At 47.1% G+C, this 20,891-nt stretch overlaps 1 protein-coding gene across 1 annotated transcript in view; it reads right to left on the bottom strand.

Annotated features, from left to right (window-relative positions):
* The window catches only part of TARS2 (threonyl-tRNA synthetase 2, mitochondrial), a 1,102,517-nt gene that overhangs the window by 849,647 nt on the left and 231,979 nt on the right, over positions 1-20,891 (bottom strand). Inside the window, exon 2 of the mRNA XM_069649728.1 lies at positions 16,040-16,138. Coding sequence (XP_069505829.1) covers positions 16,040-16,138 — 99 coding nt within the window. The remainder of the gene's footprint in view (positions 1-16,039; positions 16,139-20,891) is intronic.

Raw genomic sequence — 20,891 nt, 5'->3', positions numbered from 1 at the left:
ATACGCATGCTGGATCTCCTTCTTCTGAGTCGAAGTCTAAAATCTGTTTGCAGTTCCTTTTCTATTAGTTCAGAATGCATCTACAGTTTTCTGAATTCTAGTTAGAGTTTCATTTTTTCAACTCCAAGAGAACATCTGCAGTCATGTTGGGGGAAGATGTGTCCATTGAGGTAAGAGCTGGAGGTGGACTACTATACATTTCCGTTTCTGTTTCTTTCTCCTCTGACTCTTCAGCCTCAGGCAGATGATATGATAGGTTATTTATAATGCACTTAATACCCAGAGATTTCTAAGCGTGGACTCGGGGATCGAACCTGTGGTGCTCCGTGTCGTCTTCCAAGGCGAGTATGCTGCCCCTGAGCTATCTTCCCAAGACTGATGAGGACTCAGGTCTATAACTTGACCTACATTTTCTTCAGACATATCAATCTTAGGAGTAAGGGTGACAGGGCTATTCACTGAGGTTTGGTGAGCCACAAGTTTTGGATCAATTCCCTTTTCTTTCCTTTACAACTGAGGTCTCTGACTTTACACATAACTTTAAGTTTATCTACTGTAAGATTGATTAGAGTCTCTGCTTTAAAGTTTTCTATGTTACAGCTGTATGGTAGTTATGGTTTAGGTAAAACCAGCCTTGTGGATGGATTCTCTGGACACAGGTATAACTGAGCAACAATTTAATCCAACACTACTAAATCCCACCAGCTGTATCACCAGTGTTAGGGGAGTTTTCCTAAAGTCCACCTGTAGTGAGACTTTATAAAAAATATCCCTTGGTTTACAGAGCCCCAATGTTACAGCGCTTGGTTTACAGAGCCCAAATGTTACAGCGTCTCCCTTCCAGCATTTATGGGGGAGGGGAACGTGCCACCATTGGCATTCCATTGTGTTGTTTTCTGCAACATCTCTCCCTGCTGTAGCTTTTTCCATCATGGCCACCGCTGCAGTTATATCTATAAACTGTTACCTCAATTACGTTTCCTATATGCCTCTGGAGAAACCCCACGAACAACTTTGCAGACAACAACAAGAAAACTCTTCCTACCTTGTCTTCGAATATAGGAGATTACGAAAGTTTAACGAAAACCCTCCTGCGACACCTTCAAACACAGGTGCTGAAAGGAGGCTCCCAGGAAACCCTCATTGGGAAGTAAACCCGGCTGTCGAGTGCTGAAGGAGTTACTAGTCTCGCTACTCCCTCGCGATGGATTACAAAGTCTTGCAGGTAAGTGACGAGGTAAGTCGCCTTGAATGGTCTAGTTGTGTGGCCCTTTCTGGAGGGATGGAAAGAAAAGAGTTACTCTGGAAATCTTTTTAGGAACTCCTCTAAGTGTCCTGAAATAAATGCAAAGGTACCTGAGGAGTGTCCCCGAGGGCTAGTGTGAAGAGTTATCCGGTAGTTGCGAAAATAGCCCACTCTTACAAAGAGTAAGAAAATAAAAAAAATAAAGGGATTATTCTTGGAATGACCTAAGGGGTAGAAAGAAGGAGTGGAGGAAATGAAAGAGGGTCATACCTGGAAGTGTGCTTGTGTACAGAACTCGGAGGCGGGACCTAGGAAAAGTAGTGACTGGACCAGGACGTGACCGGTGAATGCCGTGTACTGATAGGAAATAAAGAAAAGGGCAATCAATCAAGAGTAGAAGGAAATGCAATCTGGCTATGGACTCAGTGTCAGGTGTAGGGGGTTTGCTTACAAGAGCTTGAAGAGAATCTGATCCATGTAGGAGAGCCGGTGGATGATGGCAGGGTGGAGGAAAGGGGACGAAAGGGCGGTGTTTCCCTAAATTGAAATGTAGGCAGAGGTAAGGAGAGAATAATGAGCCAAAAACAAGGCAGAGTGGATTCGTATTCTAGGACCGATAACTCACGGAGCGGAGCTGCTGTAGACAGTAGCAACGCGCCGCTGTCCAGATGGCTTGGATTCATATACTGCTTCCGGAGAGAGAGGAGGAGCCTCGCTCTCGTCTTCCTTCCGATGAACTATACCGCTCCTTCGCGGTACGGGCGCCATGTTGGAGCTACAGAGTCTCGTTTTTGGCTGCAGCCGCCAACGATGCCAGAACTAACCCCTTCGAAGACCCGCCGTAACAGCTGCCTGGTATAACATAATTTTCTGAACGCAGCGGTGGTGCATTGCAACCCGTTCAGCCTCTCGTGGGTAAGATTCTTTCCGAGTATTCTTTCTATCCCCCCCTCACGGAGCGCTATCCCTTTTCTACACTCTGCTCCTTCTGGGTTCTTTCATCCACCTTTCCTTCATGCCATGCTTCTGTCATCCGTCTGGACCTTGGTTTTAATTTCTTTCTCTCCTTCCTCCTCCTCAGTCTACGGCCGAATCGAGCAGACTCACTGTCATCATTCTACATTCTCAAGCTCGCTATCCTCTCATCACAGAGAAGAAATCTTGGCTAACACCCAGCTGATCCCATGTGCCATTTCCATTGCCGAAGCCTTTGAAACAGCAGATCACTGCAGGAGTTTTTTGTGCCTGGAGGCTTTTTCCCCTGGTTGGGTGTCGGGCATAGTGGCAACCCCTCGTGGCAGGCCATATCTTTACAAAAAAAGAAAAACCTCCAAGAAGAAAAAGAAGGGCAAGGTGAAATCTCCTGCAGAGCCCATACATCAGCTGAAGGCTCAGGTGAGGAGCAGGTGGGAACCACTGACAGTCAACTTCTAATATAAGTCTGTACTACCCAGAGATTTGGTAGAATGATAGACAATCCAGGCTTATTTTAAAGGGTTGTGAGATATAGGTAACTATAATGAACTAAGTAGATACATAAGCCCAAAGAAACTCTTACATATTTGTAGTTATAGCAAAATAGCTATTTATTTTATATACACAATGATAACATTATATTCAGGTAAGTAAGTACTATTTCAAAATAATAAACACAATAGGAAAACAATATAATATTTCAGATGAGTAAACCAATAGTTGGGAGTTATACAGTTTATGAACAAAGTTCAAGATTAGTGAAATCACTGGTTATAGCAACTCATAAAATGTTCTGTTGTAGGAATAAAAAGGGTTTTTCAACACCAATAATACCAGGTCAGTACTTTAAGAAGCTTGTAATACTTTTCAGAGGCCTTAATATGATAGGATAGGATAGGTTATTTTATAACGCCCTTAATACCCAGAGGTTTCTAAGTGCGGACCCAGGGATCAAACCTGTGTTTCTCAGTGTCGTCTTGCTTCCAAGGCGAGCATGTTGACTCTGAGCTATCCTCCCTATTTAGGTATGAGTTCTTCAAAGTCAGACTGGAGGTAAAGCAGGTAAGGCCCAGCAGCAGAAAAGGCAAAGTTCCAAGGGATTCTTCAATTAAAAGTAGATAGACTCCTTTAGAGGGGCAAAAAGGTTTCAGGGACCTTGGGAAAGGCTCCTTATGGGCACACAATCATTAGGCTTGGACGAACGGCATAGGGGGACACCCAAACACAAGATCAGCCCTCCAGAAACAAAGGAGTGACTGTACCCGAGGAGTTATGAATAAGATGCAGCTGGATTATTTCACAGTGCGGTAACACAAAACAACGGTGCAGCAGGAGAGAGGTTATTCAAAAATACAGTGTACTTAATCATCATGCATGGACACACAGTCTGAAGAAAGGGGAGACAACCCAGCTACAAGCTTGTCCTGGAGAAGGACACCCTAACCCTATCGGGGGTGCATCGCCCTAGGTAGCGTGTGGTGCAACACCTATCTTAAAGAGATAGAGAAGGAAGCTGTCCACAATCTTCTACAATGGTAGCACATACCTGATAGAACACATTGACATACATTCAGAACATTTCCAACTGGCTAATGCAAAAGACGACAGAACTGTGCATTAGATTCTGTCAAAACCAGCTCTAAGTGGTGGCAACCTGTGAACAGGTTAACTAATTGGATTCCAAACCAAGTACAAACTTTAATTATGCCCGTGGGTCTTAGGTGTTGGAATTCAACAAGTGCAGTCGGAATGTCCGCTAAAGAAAAACAAGCTAAAATGGCTCTTATAAAAACGCTCACTCCATCCATATGAGTGTGCAATCTGACTTGTCCAACTAGTATCTCTCAATTCTTGTGGGAGATATCAGCAAGGTCATGAGAGCCCTCATGACCTGAAGGGTCGACCGGTTTCGATGGCGTTGGAGAAATAAGCCATCTTCATCAGGACCATGATTTGAGAGAAAAAACAAATTTACTTATCCAGCATATCTGTACTGGAGGTGCCAATGAAGGGTACATGCATCTCCTGTGAGGAGACAAAAAAGAGAGAGAGAGAAGAGAGAGAGAAACAGGGGGCTTAGGAGAAAAAACATAACCCAAGTCTCCCTAGCTAGTTGGCAGTTGAGCAAGTGGCATCCTTTCACGAAGGAAACAGTAGGAGTGATTCCTAACTGATCACAGGCTACTTCGGTGCCTGGTCACCTTAATGGTGGAATATGAATCTCATGGTCTCGTAGGGAGGGAAACAGGGGGGTGGTGGTGGAGTGGGTGAGGCTCTAGACCTACAATCCCAATGGCTGTAATCCATGTGCATCTAGTCCCAACAACATCTCACTGGTTGGAAAGGGTGGGGTGGTGTTTGTGTGAGGTAATCTGGTGCAACAATGTGACCTCACTCTTTCATGGTGCAGCAGCGGTTCCTTGGTTGTGGTGATGAAAGGAGGGACGTTGCAGCCGCAGTCGAGGGAAAGGACGCTGAGCAAAGGATTCTTCATGCTCCAACATCGGTATGCAGTTATGGTGCTTTTTCACAGGCTCCAAGGGGGAACCGTTCTCGGATAAACAATTAACCTCACTTACTCGACTCTGGTGAGGGGACTTTTAAGAAGGGATTCTTGCTTCGGGCAGTCCACCAAAGTTTCAAGAGAGTTCATTCACGGGAAGATGATGCACTGCAAAGTGGTCACAGGTCCCAGGATATTGGCGGTTTGCAGCCCAGAAAGGTCACAGCACATTGTGGGATGGCTCAATTTGCATGTTGTTTTAGGACTGATTATACCCACCAGGGAAGTACTCATCCTCTTCAGAGCTCATGTGTCAATTAGAAAGCGGTGTCAGGACCGCAGTGGTCTCTTTGCTGTTGCTAGAAGGGGCTGCACATGTCTCTGGTTGTCTTCTTCTGTTCTTCTGTTCCAGTGATTGACTTGTCTTCTGCCTCAGGAGTCTCACCTTTTATCAGGAACACTCATTCTCTGCAAACTCTCCCTGCAGTTTACAGAAAGGGGCAGGTGGCTGTCCAATCAAGACATCCAGCCCCCCCAGTGGGGACTGGTTTCTCACAGGAACACAAGAAGACAAAGGACAGCAGAGTTTCGTGATCCTTCCCTGTGTCCTGTCCTCCAGACTCTGGCACCTCGGCAGGCTACACAAAGGGTTCCCACTGAAGACAAAAGTCAAACCAGTACCTCCCCCACCCAGGATGGCAGAAGGAGGACAAATAAAGGACAAACACAAGGAGGGGTGTGGCCTGAGCCAATGCGTTAAGACCGAGCTGAGTGGAGCTCCCGCTGGGATCCTACTTCGATCCTTGCAACGACAACTTAGATGCCTTGATTTAGCCCAGAAAAACACCCCCAAGGAAGAGAAAGGGGTGCCCGACAACCGACCACATTCCTGGAAAAAATTGGAGCTGCTGAACAGCGCTAGGAGTGAAACTACAGGAGTCCCCCTGCACGGCAAGATGGCGACTACAGTGAGGGACAGTTATTAACAGCAAGTGTCTCCATCGCGACCGCCTGCAAAACCTTGTTCATCCTGCTCCCCCTGTCTAACAACAACGTTATACACCATGACCATCACCTAGTTAATGCTGAGGAGTTCCACCTCTGGACCCTGTGAGTATCGAACGAACGGACCGGGGACTACACTTGCCTTACCCGAGCCTGCTGCGCCACAGGATCACCTTTACTGTTAACAGTGCCTGCGGCTCCTAGTAGCCCTGACACGGCTGATGCTGCTTGTGCCACCGGGAGCCCACTCCCAACTTCTAAAGCACACAAAATCCGGCCCAGCCTGTGGCCCAGTCTAATAATAATGCTGCAGACTGGGACCATCTCCCAATCGACACTGAAGAGAATCACCCCCGCACCCCACCTGAACCTGCTGGGAAGCACGTGAAGCCACCTGACCCCCTTCACAAGTGACAGCATCTGCGCCTCCCGACAGCTCCGACACGGCTGACATTGCTTACACAGCTGAAATTCTGCTCCTGCTGCCAGGCTCCAGCACAGCAACTTACGATTGCACGGTAAGTGCGAGCGATTGCCCAGATCCCTCCGGGGTCTCTGCCAGCAAACAATCACGCCTGGCCCTAGCTGTTGCAGCCTCCATGAGGCACGCCCTGCACCGAGGCTGGACGGACCTGAAAGGGCTCGCTCCTTCTACTTATTTAACCCCCTCCTACCGGACAATCACTGCGCATAGCCGGCTATTGCGTTGACAACAACAAAAGGGAACTGCATTAAGCAGCCCACCCTGGGCTAGGCACTGGTCCCGTAACCTAGCATCACGTGGTGGGATTTGACTGTCACCACATTATCCCAGGTCCTACAGCCCCAATAAAACCCTGGTTTACCATAAAGCAAGATCCAGGGCTGGGACAGGCTGAACTTGCTTGGTCCACCTCCACTTCACAACTCCCAGAACCCACTCAAGAGAATTGTTGGTACCGACTTCCCTCAAGCAATCGACCAGTGTGGCGAGTACCTACAACAAGACTAAATACGTGGATCACTGAATACAAAAGCTCAAACACTCAGCAATGAGATCCGATGTGACCCACAATAAGGCTGATCATACTTGCGCAATCCGCTGACCTCTTGCAGACAGGTCCTACCCTGGACAACCCAAGTTTCTGCGCCCCTGCTATACGCCCACCTGACGGCGTACCCACAAACAGATTGCTGCACCACTGAGTGTGCCTCTGTGGAGGTGCCCATTCGGGCTACCTACGGAAGTATTCTGCAGCCTGGTGGGGCCAACGGCTGGACGAAAAGCGACAGCACATTCAACGTTGCACCCCAAACCACACTGCACCATGTCACCCACCAAGAGCAAGAATAGGTCCATGACAATGTAATCATTTATGGTACAAGGGAAGAATAGCAACGCCACAGAGGCTGACAGCGCGACTCCACAACAGACTCCTGCATGAACAGCACTTTGTTGTGGCATACACAGGTCCATGTGCAAAGGCTGACTGTGGATTAATGGCTTATGATGACACCGGCAGCGCCTGGAACCAAGTTAAAGCAGGAGTGGCAAGAATGTGTGCTTTGTTGATGTCACCAGAAATCAGACGGTGTGCTTTGTTGATATCACCAGGGATATCACCAGGGATTAATGGTCCCTTCTATAAGGCTATTAGCACATGGGATTTAACAAATAAAAAGGAAAGCAAGCTTACAGTGGGGGACACATAGCAGATACATGTAACTGGTAATGTTCACTTAATGCACATCGAACTAGTAACAATACACTTTGCACATCTGCTTGTTAATGTGTGGCATTGAGCTTCACATGTTCCTCGATGCAGGTGAACAGCTGAGGACAATTGTTTGCGTGCTGCTTGTGCCCAGCAGGTCTGGAATGAGGCTCATAACAGAGCTGATGGTTGGCATTCCAATGCTCCAAGATGGACTGAAACCCCGACATGCAATCTATTCCCATTCAATATGGAACTGCTGTCATTCCAATGCGCCAAGATGGACTGAAACCCCCGACATGCAATCAATTCCCAATGCACGTGGCAGGTAATATTTCGTGGTGCTGGCTGCCTCTTGTTTAGAACGTCTGAAAGCGCATTCCTCGTTCTTCAGCCACAGTCTACCATTCTGTTGCGTACATGACCAAACACATCTGACGCATTATCACACGTTTATCAGCGCCCTCCTTTCGACCAGGCGAACTCAGGCACAGTGCGCTTGCAAGCTTCCAGACATATACACTGTTCACTAGGGTACAATTTACAAGCATCCATTAGGGCTGGAAGAGAGGAACATTCCAGAATTCAAACCCGAATTCGAATTGACAACTAAATTGAGGGTTTTTTCTTCGACACCGTTTGTCTCCGGGCCTTTTGCGCTTTGCACCATTTACCCTTTGCTGCACATTTTTGCTTAACGAATGTAACATATGAAGCATTTTGATTTTCAAGGTTTTTGTACGCAAAAATGCAATTATTTCTTTCGGTTTGGCGACACTTTTAATTTAAAATCGTGCCTAATCTGTATTTCTGTTCCATACTGTGAATATTATTAATCTCCACAGTATGAAACAAAAATGCAGATTGCGTGCACGCTGCTTATGTTTGAAGAGACCTTGGAAACACACTCAAACTGCAAATAAAGTGGGCTTTGCGAGGCACAGAAAAGCGATTCAACAGAGCTAGACTGCCTGTCTAGGGCTAGGCGGAGGGTCATCTACTGTGCCAGCGCATGTACTTCTTGCTTCAGCTAAGGGCACTTTCTTTCTCAGCCAAGACAACCTCTTGCCAGAGACCAGGGCCCCTGCATGACTCCGCCCTGGGGCTCTTGCAGCCCCATCACAAGTGCACACCCTATATCAGCACCTAGGCATATGTTTCCTCAGGTGGAGTTCCTGGCTCAAACTTCTCAGAAAAAGCAATCCCCTACTTCATCCCAGGGGCATCCATGACCTTGACAGAGGGGCACGACCTTCTGTAGGTCGAGGAGTAACTCATGTGCTGGCAGAAGTACTCCCTGCCTCAGCCAAGAACACCTCCTGCCTCATACCAGGGGTCCCTACATGCCTATGCCCTGGAGGATTCCAGCCCCATCGCAAGTGCAGCACACCCTTCATCAGTACATAACATAGGGACATCTTGCCTCGGTGTCTGGGCACCTCTTGGCACATGGCACCTCATACCTCTGAACAAGGGATACATTGCCTTACCTTCTCCTGGTTGGTAGCCTATGTGCGTCCAGGAAAGAAGCAGGCCCAGGAACAGCAGCTGAGGCCCCCAGCCCAGCCCAGGCAGACTTTCTGCACATAGGAATAACCGAGGCCAGACCCTCGGCTCCTGGGTCCAGGGTCCCTAGGCTGAAGGCTCGACCAGCGCTCTAGCCTCAATCAGGCAAGATCTGGGGCCAAGCTGGGAAGCCATTCCTGGCCCACCATGCAGCACAGCTGCAACTTGTGGCGGGCACTGGCAGCGGTCACGGAGAGTAGTCTGCAGAGTATGTGTACAAGACACTGGGAGGGAGCAGGCCGGTCTGAGGTAGCCCCGCCCTGCCCTGCCGCTCCCTCCAGGTGTTTTGTAACACTGACTGTTGCTGGTGCAGTGGGGATGCAATTGCAAAGGATCTGCAAGTTGTTTACTTACAGATCCTTTGCAACTTGCATCCGTCCGGCGAGGCGGAGGCCCTGGGTGCTGGTTCCTGAAGTGTGAAGCCCACGCCTGGGCTGGAGACCGGCCCAGGCGTGGGCTTCAGGAACCAGCCCCAGGTCTCCTCGCCACGATTTCAGATCGGCCACGGGCCGATTGGCCGACGGGTCAATCAGACCCTGCCTACAAGGCTGTAATCACATGTTATCTCACACTGGCCAAAGCTTGACCCGGCCCATCCCCAGGCGACCATGAGTTATAGCCCATATAACTGACTAAAACTTAAGATCTCTGAATTCCATGGCACCAGGTGCCCTTTGACCACCAACCACAAAGTGACGAGTCCTGAAATATTCAAAGAGGACGGACAGGGCACATTGTTGAGCAACAATTGTGTGATTTGTATTGCGAGGTGCTTGGCGGGATACATTACAGTTCAAAATGAGGGTGGAGACCTTGGAACCGGATGGTCTGGAATGGAGTGTGTGAAATGTGTGTGTGATTGTGATGGTTAGAGTGTCCCAGAGCCTCCTTTGTGCACGTCTTAATGCCTACCAGGTGTTTAGGTGCATAGTATAGTGATAAAGTAGTGTTATGTCAGCAGAGTAGTTAATCTATTCTTTAACCTTCGATGTAAGAAGACGACGATCACTGCAGCACCAACGTGATAGAAGACTGATGGACTGGGCTGGAAGCAATGACCTGGCATCTCTTATGGAGCAGATGGATCATATATAGGCACACACCAACCAGCCGCATGGGTTTTAACTGCATGTATTGCATCATATATGACTATGTTTTCCTTTAAAAGATTCTGCTTGTACTACTTTTCAACAGAACGTTCTTAGCAGCATAGTTCTTTGTTGTTGCTCTCATCTACGTATCAGATTAAAACCTGTTATCCTTACAAGATCGACTTGGGCCTTTCTTCCTTAGTGGGTTGCATCTTTTTGGTGTGATTGTTCAAGGACTTGCCTTCAATTGGTGACCCCGACATGATCTAGCGTCCCCCGTATTTGCAGAGGCTTCCAGGCCGTTTCTCCGGAAGGAGCCGCGCCCACCTACAGCGAACAGTTCTGAAAAAATGTGTGTTCTGAGTGGTTTAGCAGGAGCCATTTTCAGAGAAGTCCTCTCTGCTCTCTGAAGTGGGGTGCGGCTCAGGGGAGAGTGCGTGACAGTGTTGAAACCCCGTGACGGAGGAGTTTGGGTGAACAAGCACATGCGAGTAGACTCTTTTAAGTGATAACAAGTAGGTGACAGATGCATGGGAAGTGTGAGAGGTGTGAGCACATGGAGAGTGAGGTCGTTGATGTGACGTGGGTGAAGTTTATTTTATTTCTTGTTGGTGTTTGTACTGTGAAGATCATTTCGGTAAGGCATAAGGTAAGACAAAGGTAAGGCAAAGGTAAGGCAGGGAGCCCCTCCTCGGAAGGGGAGGGAAGGTGGTGCCACAATAAAGTATATTAATTAAAAGAAGAATACAGAAATAAAAGTAGTGGTCTCATAATAGGCCTGGTATAAGTAGCGGTTGTTATTTCAGCTGGTATTTTAGTGTATTGTATTTGTGTTCTATTGGATAGGGAACAGGCCCTAGGAGGGGTGGTAATTGTGTGTGTCACGGTGTGATGTGGCATTGGATGTTTTTGTGGAGTGGTGTGCTTGCGTAAGGAAGGAGAACAGAAAAGGGTGGGGGTTGATTTTCTTTTTTGTCACAAGCAAGCGACAGCGTGTGCGGCGCATTAGCGGGACTTTGCAGGGTTAGTAAGAAATAGACATCACTAGCATGGGGAAGGAACACCAATAGAGTATGTGTACAAGGCCCTGCCACTGTATCGTGACCGGGGGCAGAATTACCATAAACAGTGGATCACAGAGACAGGAGGAATGGGGATGCCCTGCCTGTGGCCAGAGCAGGGCTCACACAATAAGAGCGTCTTGGAATGACAGGTCCACTTTTTTAGGAGCTAAGTATAAGGGGAAGCAGCTACAGAAGAGGGAAGAAATCCTAGACCTTTGGTACATGTTTGAAGATGCAGAAGACCAAGGGGACAGAGTGGGGACACAGAGACAGAAAGATGGAAAGTGCAGGAAGGGAGAAGCAGAGGGCGGGGTGCCAGCAGAGCGCGGGGGATTATATCCCTTGACAGCTTGTCCCACAGAAGGATACACAAATCCAACTTATATAACCGTCGTGACAGGGACCCATTCTGCTGTGGTAGCAGTAACACCACAGGCTATTGCTCCCCCACGCCCATACGCAAATCCACCGGAAGTATCGGCATCCAGGGGTGTCAGGTCAAGAGAGTTCGAAGACAGGTTGTCACAGTTGTTAGCAGAACTGAACATGATAAAAGCATCCTCAAGAGAGGTGAGGGATCTAGGGGCACCGGAAGACTGATCAGGAGAATGGAGATCAGGTGATGTTTTGCTTAGAATGGATAAGGGAGGAATAAGAAATGTAGGTGTCGAAAAGGAAGGAGGCAGGCTAAGTGGGCACTTTTTGGATTAGATACAGTGGTGGGAGATGACGAGAGGTAGGACAATAGTGACTCGTTTACTGAGGAACGGAGTGAAGAAGTAGGAAGGGGCAAAGAGGTGGCTGAGAGTTCCCCCAAAGTAGCAGGCAGGTGGGGGAGGGGCAGGTTGAGGAGTAAGATCGGCCAGATAGAGTTAATAAGAAAAAGGGGAAGTGTGAAGAAGGGTATGGGAAGTGGGGAAAAGATGCAGATGCCCCCCGATACATAAAGGGACGGGGAGAGCACAGTATGTGCCCTGGCCCCAGATGGATAAGAATAATCTAATTAAGGCACTCCCACAGCTCACAGCAGGGGCAATCAAGTTGATATATGAGCTTGAAAAGAAAACAGCAGGGGTGTCCATGGCAATAGGGGATATCAAGAGCTTGATGGTTGCTATAATCGGGGACCAGGCCGGGGACATGTGAGTTAAAGCTGGGTATCCGGGAATAACCCTGGGGGACGATCAACATGATGGAGCATTTTTAACAGGATTAAAGCACAGGTGTGGGATGCGTTATGGAGGGCCTTCCCGGATACCTCCGATTTACAGTCCCTGATGCAGTGCACAATGGGTGATGATCAGGTTCCAGCTAAATTCTCAAATTACAAGAGATGTGGAGAGCTGAAATGGGAGGACCGTGGGATCATTCAATATTTTGCTTTTATTTTATTGTAAAAAGAGGTTTTCCAGAGGAAGTGCAAAAAAGCATTAGACAAGATTGTAGGTATTGAAGCAAAGTGGTAGACGGAGATATAATAGCGCATTATTGCAAGAGGAACAAGGAGCGGGAGAGAGAACAGCGCAAAGGCGTCAGGGGGAGGAAGTGAAGTTGGTAGAAAATTAATTGCCAAAGGGTGTTGTTCAGACACCTGTGTCCACACCCGTACAGGTGGAAGGGACAGAGAGAACCCAACAAGTCACGAGTGCCACTATTACTGTGCTCTGGGCTGAAGGACAAGGACAGTGGGGTGGGGGCAACTGGATCCCAGCCTATGGTGGCAACAAGGAGGACCACAGTGAGGAAGAGGGTGATTCAGAGGAACAAGAGGGGGAGGTTCTGGACCCAGAGGGGAAGGGCTTAGACCATCACAATGTTGGAATTGTTTAAGGTGGGGGCATTTTGCAAGGGAATACAGAAGCAGGTCTGCAAAGAGTATAATTATGGGTCACAGCAGGAGAGCTAAGGGTGCCAAGGACTAGGTTATACGCAACAGGGTCATGGATATCAGAACCTGGGGTATCCACAGGGGCAACACCAAAAATATATAATCAGCAGCCTAAGGAAGCTGACATTGAAGTGAAACATACACCACAGCAACAGCAAGGCAGTGCTGCCCCGGTGAGGAGGGTACTGAGTGGTACTGCCCCTCTCTTTGGAGGAGCAACAGTGATGGGGTAACCCATTTTCATTACCTGGAACGAACACATATCCTGATTAGGATAGCCCACAGAGAGCACTCGTGTCCGGTTTTGTCAGCGACCCTCCACTCTGAAGAGAAACCTTTGGTGGGGGTGGAGATAGGAAACAAACAGTTCATATTTATGGTAGACTCAGGGGCAACTAAATCTTGAATCATGGAGAGAAATGTTCCCTTATCAGGAAAATATCTTGATGCACAGGGATTCTCTGGGGCTATTTCCAAGGTTCCATACACAAAGGAGCTGGACGTAAAGGTGGGAGGGAAGGTAATACAGGCACTGTTACTATATTCTGAAAGTTCCCCTGAAAGGGACCTGCTCAGCAAATTAAAAATGACAGTATAATTTACAGATTGTGGTATAGTTTGCTCCACGCCTGGGATGTGCACTATAAGAGCGATGTTGATAATACACACAATGACAAGGGAGGTGGTGGTGCGCGGAGCTCCTGTGGACCCTGACATGTTCATTTACGGTATTGCTGTGCTTGTGGAGGCGATGCCTCAGATCGCTAAACATTGTTGGCATGTTGGCGAGTACCCACAGATTTCATCTTTCATCCAGCGGTGTCATCTGAGGTGGTGGCGGGAACGATATTGTCACTGGATTTACAGGGATTGTTGGTCTCTGACGAGAGGGTTGTCGTTTTAGGAATTGACATGGATGGGTGTGAGTGGCGCACAGTGCTCTGTATAGATCCAACAGTACAGCTAAAGGAAGTGACAGATGACGAGTTGTTTGAGAAGAATGAGAAAGATGGAGAGATAATATTAGAGATTTGTATCCCGTGACGTAATGATACAGTACTTAAGGGTGCAGTCTCCCCTGATGGCAGTATTAACCCCACCTTTATTTTTTGATGAAGACTTACAACACATGCCTCCACAGTTGTGGACTACAAATCCACACTATGTAGGACTACTGAAAGGCGTGACCCATGTGTGTATAACACTGAAGCCGGGTGCGGTGCTGCCCAGGGTAAAACAATATCCATGATCAAGGGAGGTGGAGGAGGGTATTAGAAGCACAATACAGGCCCTATTGGACCAGGGGATCATTGTGCCGTCAATGTCTCTGTGTAACACAGTGATATACCGTGTCAAGATCATCAGGGGGCAATTGGAGAATGATCCAGGATTTACGCCCCCTCAATGATGTGGTACAAAAAGAGTTGCCAGTCATTCGGAATCTTGTGACAATTTTATGCAGCATCCTTAAAGAAGCCACATACTTTACTGTAGTGGACTTGAAAAATATGTTCTTCTCCATTCTACTCCATCCTGAGTCAAGGTACTCCCGGCATTTACACAGGACAGATGTGGTTCGAACATTCTAAGTTGCCCCAGGGGTACTGCGAGAGCCTGAGCATATTTAACACAATATTGCATGCTGATTTAGGGAATATTCAAGTGCCTAGAATGACTATTCAGTATGTAGATTATCTGTTAGTGTGTAGTGACAGTGAACAGCACTGGCAAAGGGATTCTATTGCAATCTTACAATTGCTGGCCTATAAGGGGTACAAGGTTTCCAAGGCTAATTGCAATACTGCCAAGAGGAGGTTCTCTATCTGGGACAGTTCATATCAGCGAATGGAAAAAGGATACTACCAGATAGGGCAGTGTTAGTGCATACCACCCCAGACTCACCGCACTTAAAGAAATGCAGATGTTTCTAGGCCTGTGCAATTACTGTAGGGCATATATCTTAGATTACGGGGCATACACAAGGCCACTTTTGCAAGCCCTTAGGGAAGCACAAAAACAAAGGATAATAATTTACAGTGGACGGTATACATGACCAAACAGTTTGACGATTTAAAATAAGTCATTCGTTTGGCACCTGTACTGGCCACCCCAGACTACACGCAGAAATTGTACTTATTCTCACATTCAAATGGGCAGTTTATGACAGCGGTACTGACACAGAAGAGCACTATGGGCTGTAAGCAATTGGCCTATTATAGCGGCACTCTGGGTGCAGTGATGAAGGGCAGTTTGCGTGCAAACAAGCTTTAACAGCTGCTGCTTTCCCAAAAGAGAAAGGATCTACAATTTAATGGGGTGCTTAGTTACGTTGTATGTGGAACACTCTTTGTTTGCCATTCTAGAAAGATCAAAATCTACCCCGACTACACAAAGATCTTCAGCATGTGAGATTATCATTTCTAAACCCCATATTTCTGTGGTTAGACGCAAAACAGTGAACCCTGCCACCTTCCTAACAGACATGCCTACTACAGAATACTTAACAGTGCATGATTGTGCCACATACGAGGGGGAGGAGGAGGAAGACATCCCCAAAGCAAAGGACTGCGGTTTGTCAGAGGGTGAGATACTTTTTGTTGATGGGTCTTCCACAATTAACCAGGAGGGTGGGCAAAGGCATACAAGGGCAGCAGTGATACAACTTGAGGAAGGGGAGTACATGACGGTGGTCATGAAAAGGTTGCCTATGCATCATTTTGCACAGGCGGCAGAATTCATAGCGCTTATTGAAGCTTTGAGAGCATCTAAAGGGTTCCATGTTACAATATATTCAAACTCAGCGTACGTTGCAATAACTGCGCATACCGGTTTATCCCGCTGGAAAAGGAGGGGTTTCGGAGGGTGGGTGGATCCTCAGTGCAGCATTGCTGGAAATACTGATGGAAGTATTATCTCAGCCACACTAACGGGTCAGACAAAATATCAATGGGCAATACAGCCGCTAACATGGCAGCCAAAATAGCAGCATATCTGCCAAATGAAATACCTTCTGAATACGTTGCCACTGTCCCACCAGAAAGCGAACATCCAGCACCTTACACAGCATTGCCCATCTCCCAGATGACCGAATCGCAAGGAAAGGCACCTGAAAGGGAGAAAGAGTTGTGGTTACATAGAGGTTGCATGCAAACCACAACCAATTTATGGAGGCAAGAGAGCTCTGGGAAGACAGTAATGCCCTGGGAGCTCATCACAGTAGCTTTTGAACAGTTACATTACCCATCCCACAGTTCGAAGCAGCACATAGCAGCAGATATACAGGAAGATTGGTTTATACCAAATATTCAGGAGAGTATCAGAGAAATGGTCGGACATTGCACCACATGTCAAAGTTTCAGCACAGGGATGACACTACGGACGTTACGGGGCACCTTGCTCCGCCATACTGGGCCATTCTGCGAACTACACAGATTACGCTGACATGGGGGAGCGTTGTAATGGCTCCAGATACCTCATAGGAGTGGTTTTCCCTTTCTTGAGATGGGTGGAGGCGGGGTGGTGCGCACATCCAGATGCCAAATGTGCTGCTAGATTTTTGGTATGTGCGGTTTTCACTCGATGGGGTATGTGCAAGGTTTTAAGGTCAGACAACGGCACACATCTTTTCAATGCACTGTTCCAGCATGTCACGGCACTACTCACTTGTGTATAGGCACGTTATAAATGCCATATCATACTGGGCATTAAGCACCGGATGTGTTCAATTTACCACCCACAGGCCAACAGCTTTGTGGAGAGGATCAATGGGCTCCTCAAAAGTAATTGTCCAAACTGTGTACCACATTGAAGAACTGGGTGCACTGTTTGCCACTGGCTCTCTTCAGTTTATGTACACAGCCCAGCAAAGACCACCACCTGTCACCTCACAAGGTGGTCACTGGTCGACATATGCACAGCCTATATCCCCTGTAAGAAGAGCTTCAGATGCACATAGGGCAACAGCGGTGCTAGGCGAGGAGTTCAAAGATTATTTGATCACACAAACTACAGCAATTAAATGTGTCTCCCGACAGATTGCACATCCCAGAATTGAGACAACAGCGACAGATCCTGAGCACATGACCACACAACCACTGCTGCCTGGTGATTTCATATATGTTCGTAATTTTGTGAACATGCGGAACAACTCTCGGTTCCATGGGCCCTATAAGGTGGTGTTTTGCACTGCCCTTGGGATGAAAGTAAATGGCTTTCTCTATTGGGTCCACCTCTCCGACGTCCGTATGGCACCTCCAGACAGTACGTTGGCAAACCAATTATCTTAAAAAGGATGGGTAGCAAAACCTGTACCCCATCTACCTCACCGGCCTGTCCAGGCACGATACGTGTGCAGTGGCATTAGCTGCTAGCGCCATATCTTTCTTTCCTTCTTTCTCTTTTTCTTTCTGTGTAAAAAGTACATCTTGTACATCTCTCCTTTTCGTTGTCATGTGTATCTGTGTTTTCATTTCAGGAGAGAAGAAGATGGACATGACTAATGTAAATAATTTGTTAAGTAGGCACCCGAGGTGTAGATGCACGAATGAGAAAATATGGACCTATGTTTATTTTTGTGGGTTGACCATTATTGCAGGTCTCTGAATGACATGGATGGTACTGTTGGGACTTTATTTGGGGGAGGCTGTTATAGGGGGAGGTCCTATAAAGGGGGGGAATGGGATTGTATATTATCCAAATGGGGCAGTACGTATAAATGTTAACAATATTAGTGTAGTCACATATATCAGTTATAGTGTGAACACTAACAATAATAATGGAAATGAATATAGGGGTAGCAATAGTGCTAATACATGTGTTAGTGCGGATTATAACAGTTCCAACATGACAATGGGGGAAACAGTGAGAAGGCTGTTTTCAGCAAGTAGGAGATTGTCTACCAATTCGAAACAATATAATGTTATTTTAAAAATGCCATCCCTGAGAGCGTGTATAGAAGAATGAAAAGGGAAGTACAAAGAAAGTATGATGCGTGTCAAGGGCTGGGTTTGGATGTGATTGAGTATATCAGTCATCCAGAGTTTACCAACTCATGGTATTCCAACATGAGTGGTGTGAAAAGAAACGCAGTGAATGGAAGCTGTGTTCACTCTTTTGCACGCTTAAAGGACTTCAAAGGTGTTAGTACCGCAAGCAGTCCCAATTATAGAGGCACAATGCCTAGTTCATCTTGTGCTATGCAGTATAAAGAACGTTCCAGGCACATAGTCTGCAGCTGCAAATGGCGGGTCCAGATCTTGTACAGTGCAGCAGCGATTCAAAAAACATCAAGTGTGTGAAGCTACTTTATCTGATGGTGAAAGGGCATCAACATGTCAAATAGCAACTGGCAGGACACCACACTATCTTGCTTGGCAGAAGGACTGGTAACATACAGCAAGGAAAGGATGCCACAGATGGACAATTTCTGTGAACAAATCTGGACAGAACATATCACAAAGCTGACGTGGATTGCGACAAAGGAAAAGCCAGTGCAAGTGCACAAGGAAGAAGAATATAGACTGTGTTTCCGCAACAAGGGTACAATCTTTGTCGGCATGAACCAACATTGCAATAAGACTCTCCTGATCGCAGACAAGAAGAAGGGAACAGTGGCGATGATGGATTACTACTGGGTCTGTTGCCAACAAGCTTACTTGCACCAGAGGGGCTGTTGTTCATGGGCCACCTAGTCTCGCCACAGTCGAAAATGAAGATAAGGACCTGCTGCCCACACAAGAGCTTCAAATCCTGCCAGGGAAAAGGACAGTTCCAATAACTGAAAAGGACGAAAAGATTGAATTACATATCCAAAGATCCTTCTGCATTACTTGCTGAAATACCAGAAGAGTACAGGATTTTCAGTTCAGCAGAATCCTTTTTTGCATCTTTAATTTTGCCGGGAGTGCAGGTTGCAGCAAATGCCAAATGGTTGCAGATTGTGAGATGGGAGCTGGTCCAGGTCGCGAACAATACAGAGAATGGATTTAATGTGATCAAGGTTGAGTTGCTTGCACTGAGACTTATGACGATGCAAAACTGATATGTGTTGGACATGTTAACAGCAATGGAAGGAGGGGTTTGAAAAACATTTGATTATTCCTGCTGCACATTTGTGCCTCCAGAGGAGGCGGAGAATACATTATCCCACATCATCGCAGCTGTCCATGGCCTGGGTGTTCGCATGAAGGAGGGAGGAGTACAGGACAGTAATTTGTTTACTTTGGCATTCAGTTGGGCCCCGTCGTGGCTCGGAGTGATTGTGAAGATGTTCATGCCCATCATTGTGTTCATCCATGTTATTTTCTGCACCTGTCAACTGAGCCTTCGATGTTGTGCCAATGTGGCACCTAATAGCGCAAGAATGATGGTATCAATTGGGGTTTCAAAAGCATCTCACGAGAACAAAAGATATTGAAGTACAGACTGATATCCCACAAAGTGGCCCCAAGTACGAAATGCTTGCCATCACATATTGAGATGCAGTTGACAATTTATACCATACATATTATTTTCCCACCCTCTGATCTAGAAAATTACACAGATATTTGGGTGGACCTGGCAGGGGAGGAGGGATGCACCTATGTGACTTGCTCAGCTGAAGAGTAAGCACATAGGGGAGAGAGAGTTTGCAGTCAGTGTGTAGGGCCAGGGTGCCAATAAAGGGAACTCAGCCATATGTGTAAGCGGAGAGGAGGGAGCAGGAGCGTAGAGGTATCACAGAGTTTGTTACTGTAGAAGTAACGAAAGGGGGAAATGTTGGTAAGGGGACTGCCCCATCCCACCCCCTAAGTGCTTTACAGTGAGACGAGATCCATTTGAAGCACTATGATGCGCCAGGGGGGAGGGAGGACGGTAGAAGGACTACCTCCTAATACAAAGGACCCCACTCCAATATAATCAAATATAATTAACCCACATAGTGTAGCGCAGGGTACGAGCAGCATTGCTATTCTGTATAGATATTAGTACTTAGAGGTAGAAGGGAAGGCCTGCACGGCGAATGCAGAATTGTATTCACAAGGCCCAAATTGCAGGACGAGGGAAATCTCCAGCCATGACCGAACTCCCACGAGGACAGTCCATACCCCCAACCACCACAATACCTATTGATTGTTCTAACAGTGTTGCAAAGATGCGTTTTTTACTCAAGAGGAATGTGCCCTACATGGCCGTGATCACAGACCGGCGACTGGTGTGCATTTCATTTCACACTGGCCAAAGCATTACCTGGCCCATCCCCAGGCGACCATGAGTTATAGCCCAAATAACGGACTAAACCTTAAAATCCCTGAATTTCATGGCACCAGGTGCCCTTTGATCTCCAACCCCCAAAGTAACAAGTCCTGAAATGGTCAAAGAGGACAGACAGGGCACATTGTTGAACGACAATCATGTGATTTGTATTGCAAGGTGGTTGGAGGGATACATTATAGTTAAAAACGAGGGTGGAGACCTCGGAGCCGGATGGCGTGGAAGGGAGTGAGTGAAATGAGGGTGTGGAGGTTAGAGTGTCCTAGAACTTCCTTTGTGCCTGTTTTAAGGCCTGTAAGGTGCATAGTATAGTGATGAAGTGGTATTATGTCAGGAGTGTAGTTAATTTGATCTTTGACCTTCGACTTGAGAAGACAACGATCACTGCAGCACCACGTGATGGAAGATGGATGGACTGGGGTGGAACCAATGATCTGGCATCTCTTATGGACAGGCGTATCCTGTATAGGCACACACCAACAAGCCACGCAGGTTTTTACTATATGTATTGCATCATATATGACAATATTTTCCTTTATAAGCATCTACTTGTACTACTTTACGGCAGAACGTTCTTAGCAGCAGAGTACTTTGCTGTTGCTCTCATA

This window comes from Ambystoma mexicanum, chromosome 1p (assembly GCF_040938575.1).
Source record: "Ambystoma mexicanum isolate Mex_15411 chromosome 1p, UKY_AmexF1_1, whole genome shotgun sequence".
NCBI classification, from domain to species: Eukaryota; Metazoa; Chordata; class Amphibia; order Caudata; family Ambystomatidae; genus Ambystoma; species Ambystoma mexicanum.
The sequence above is the reverse complement of the archived record's forward strand: the minus strand, read 5'-3'. Positions and strand labels throughout refer to the sequence as shown.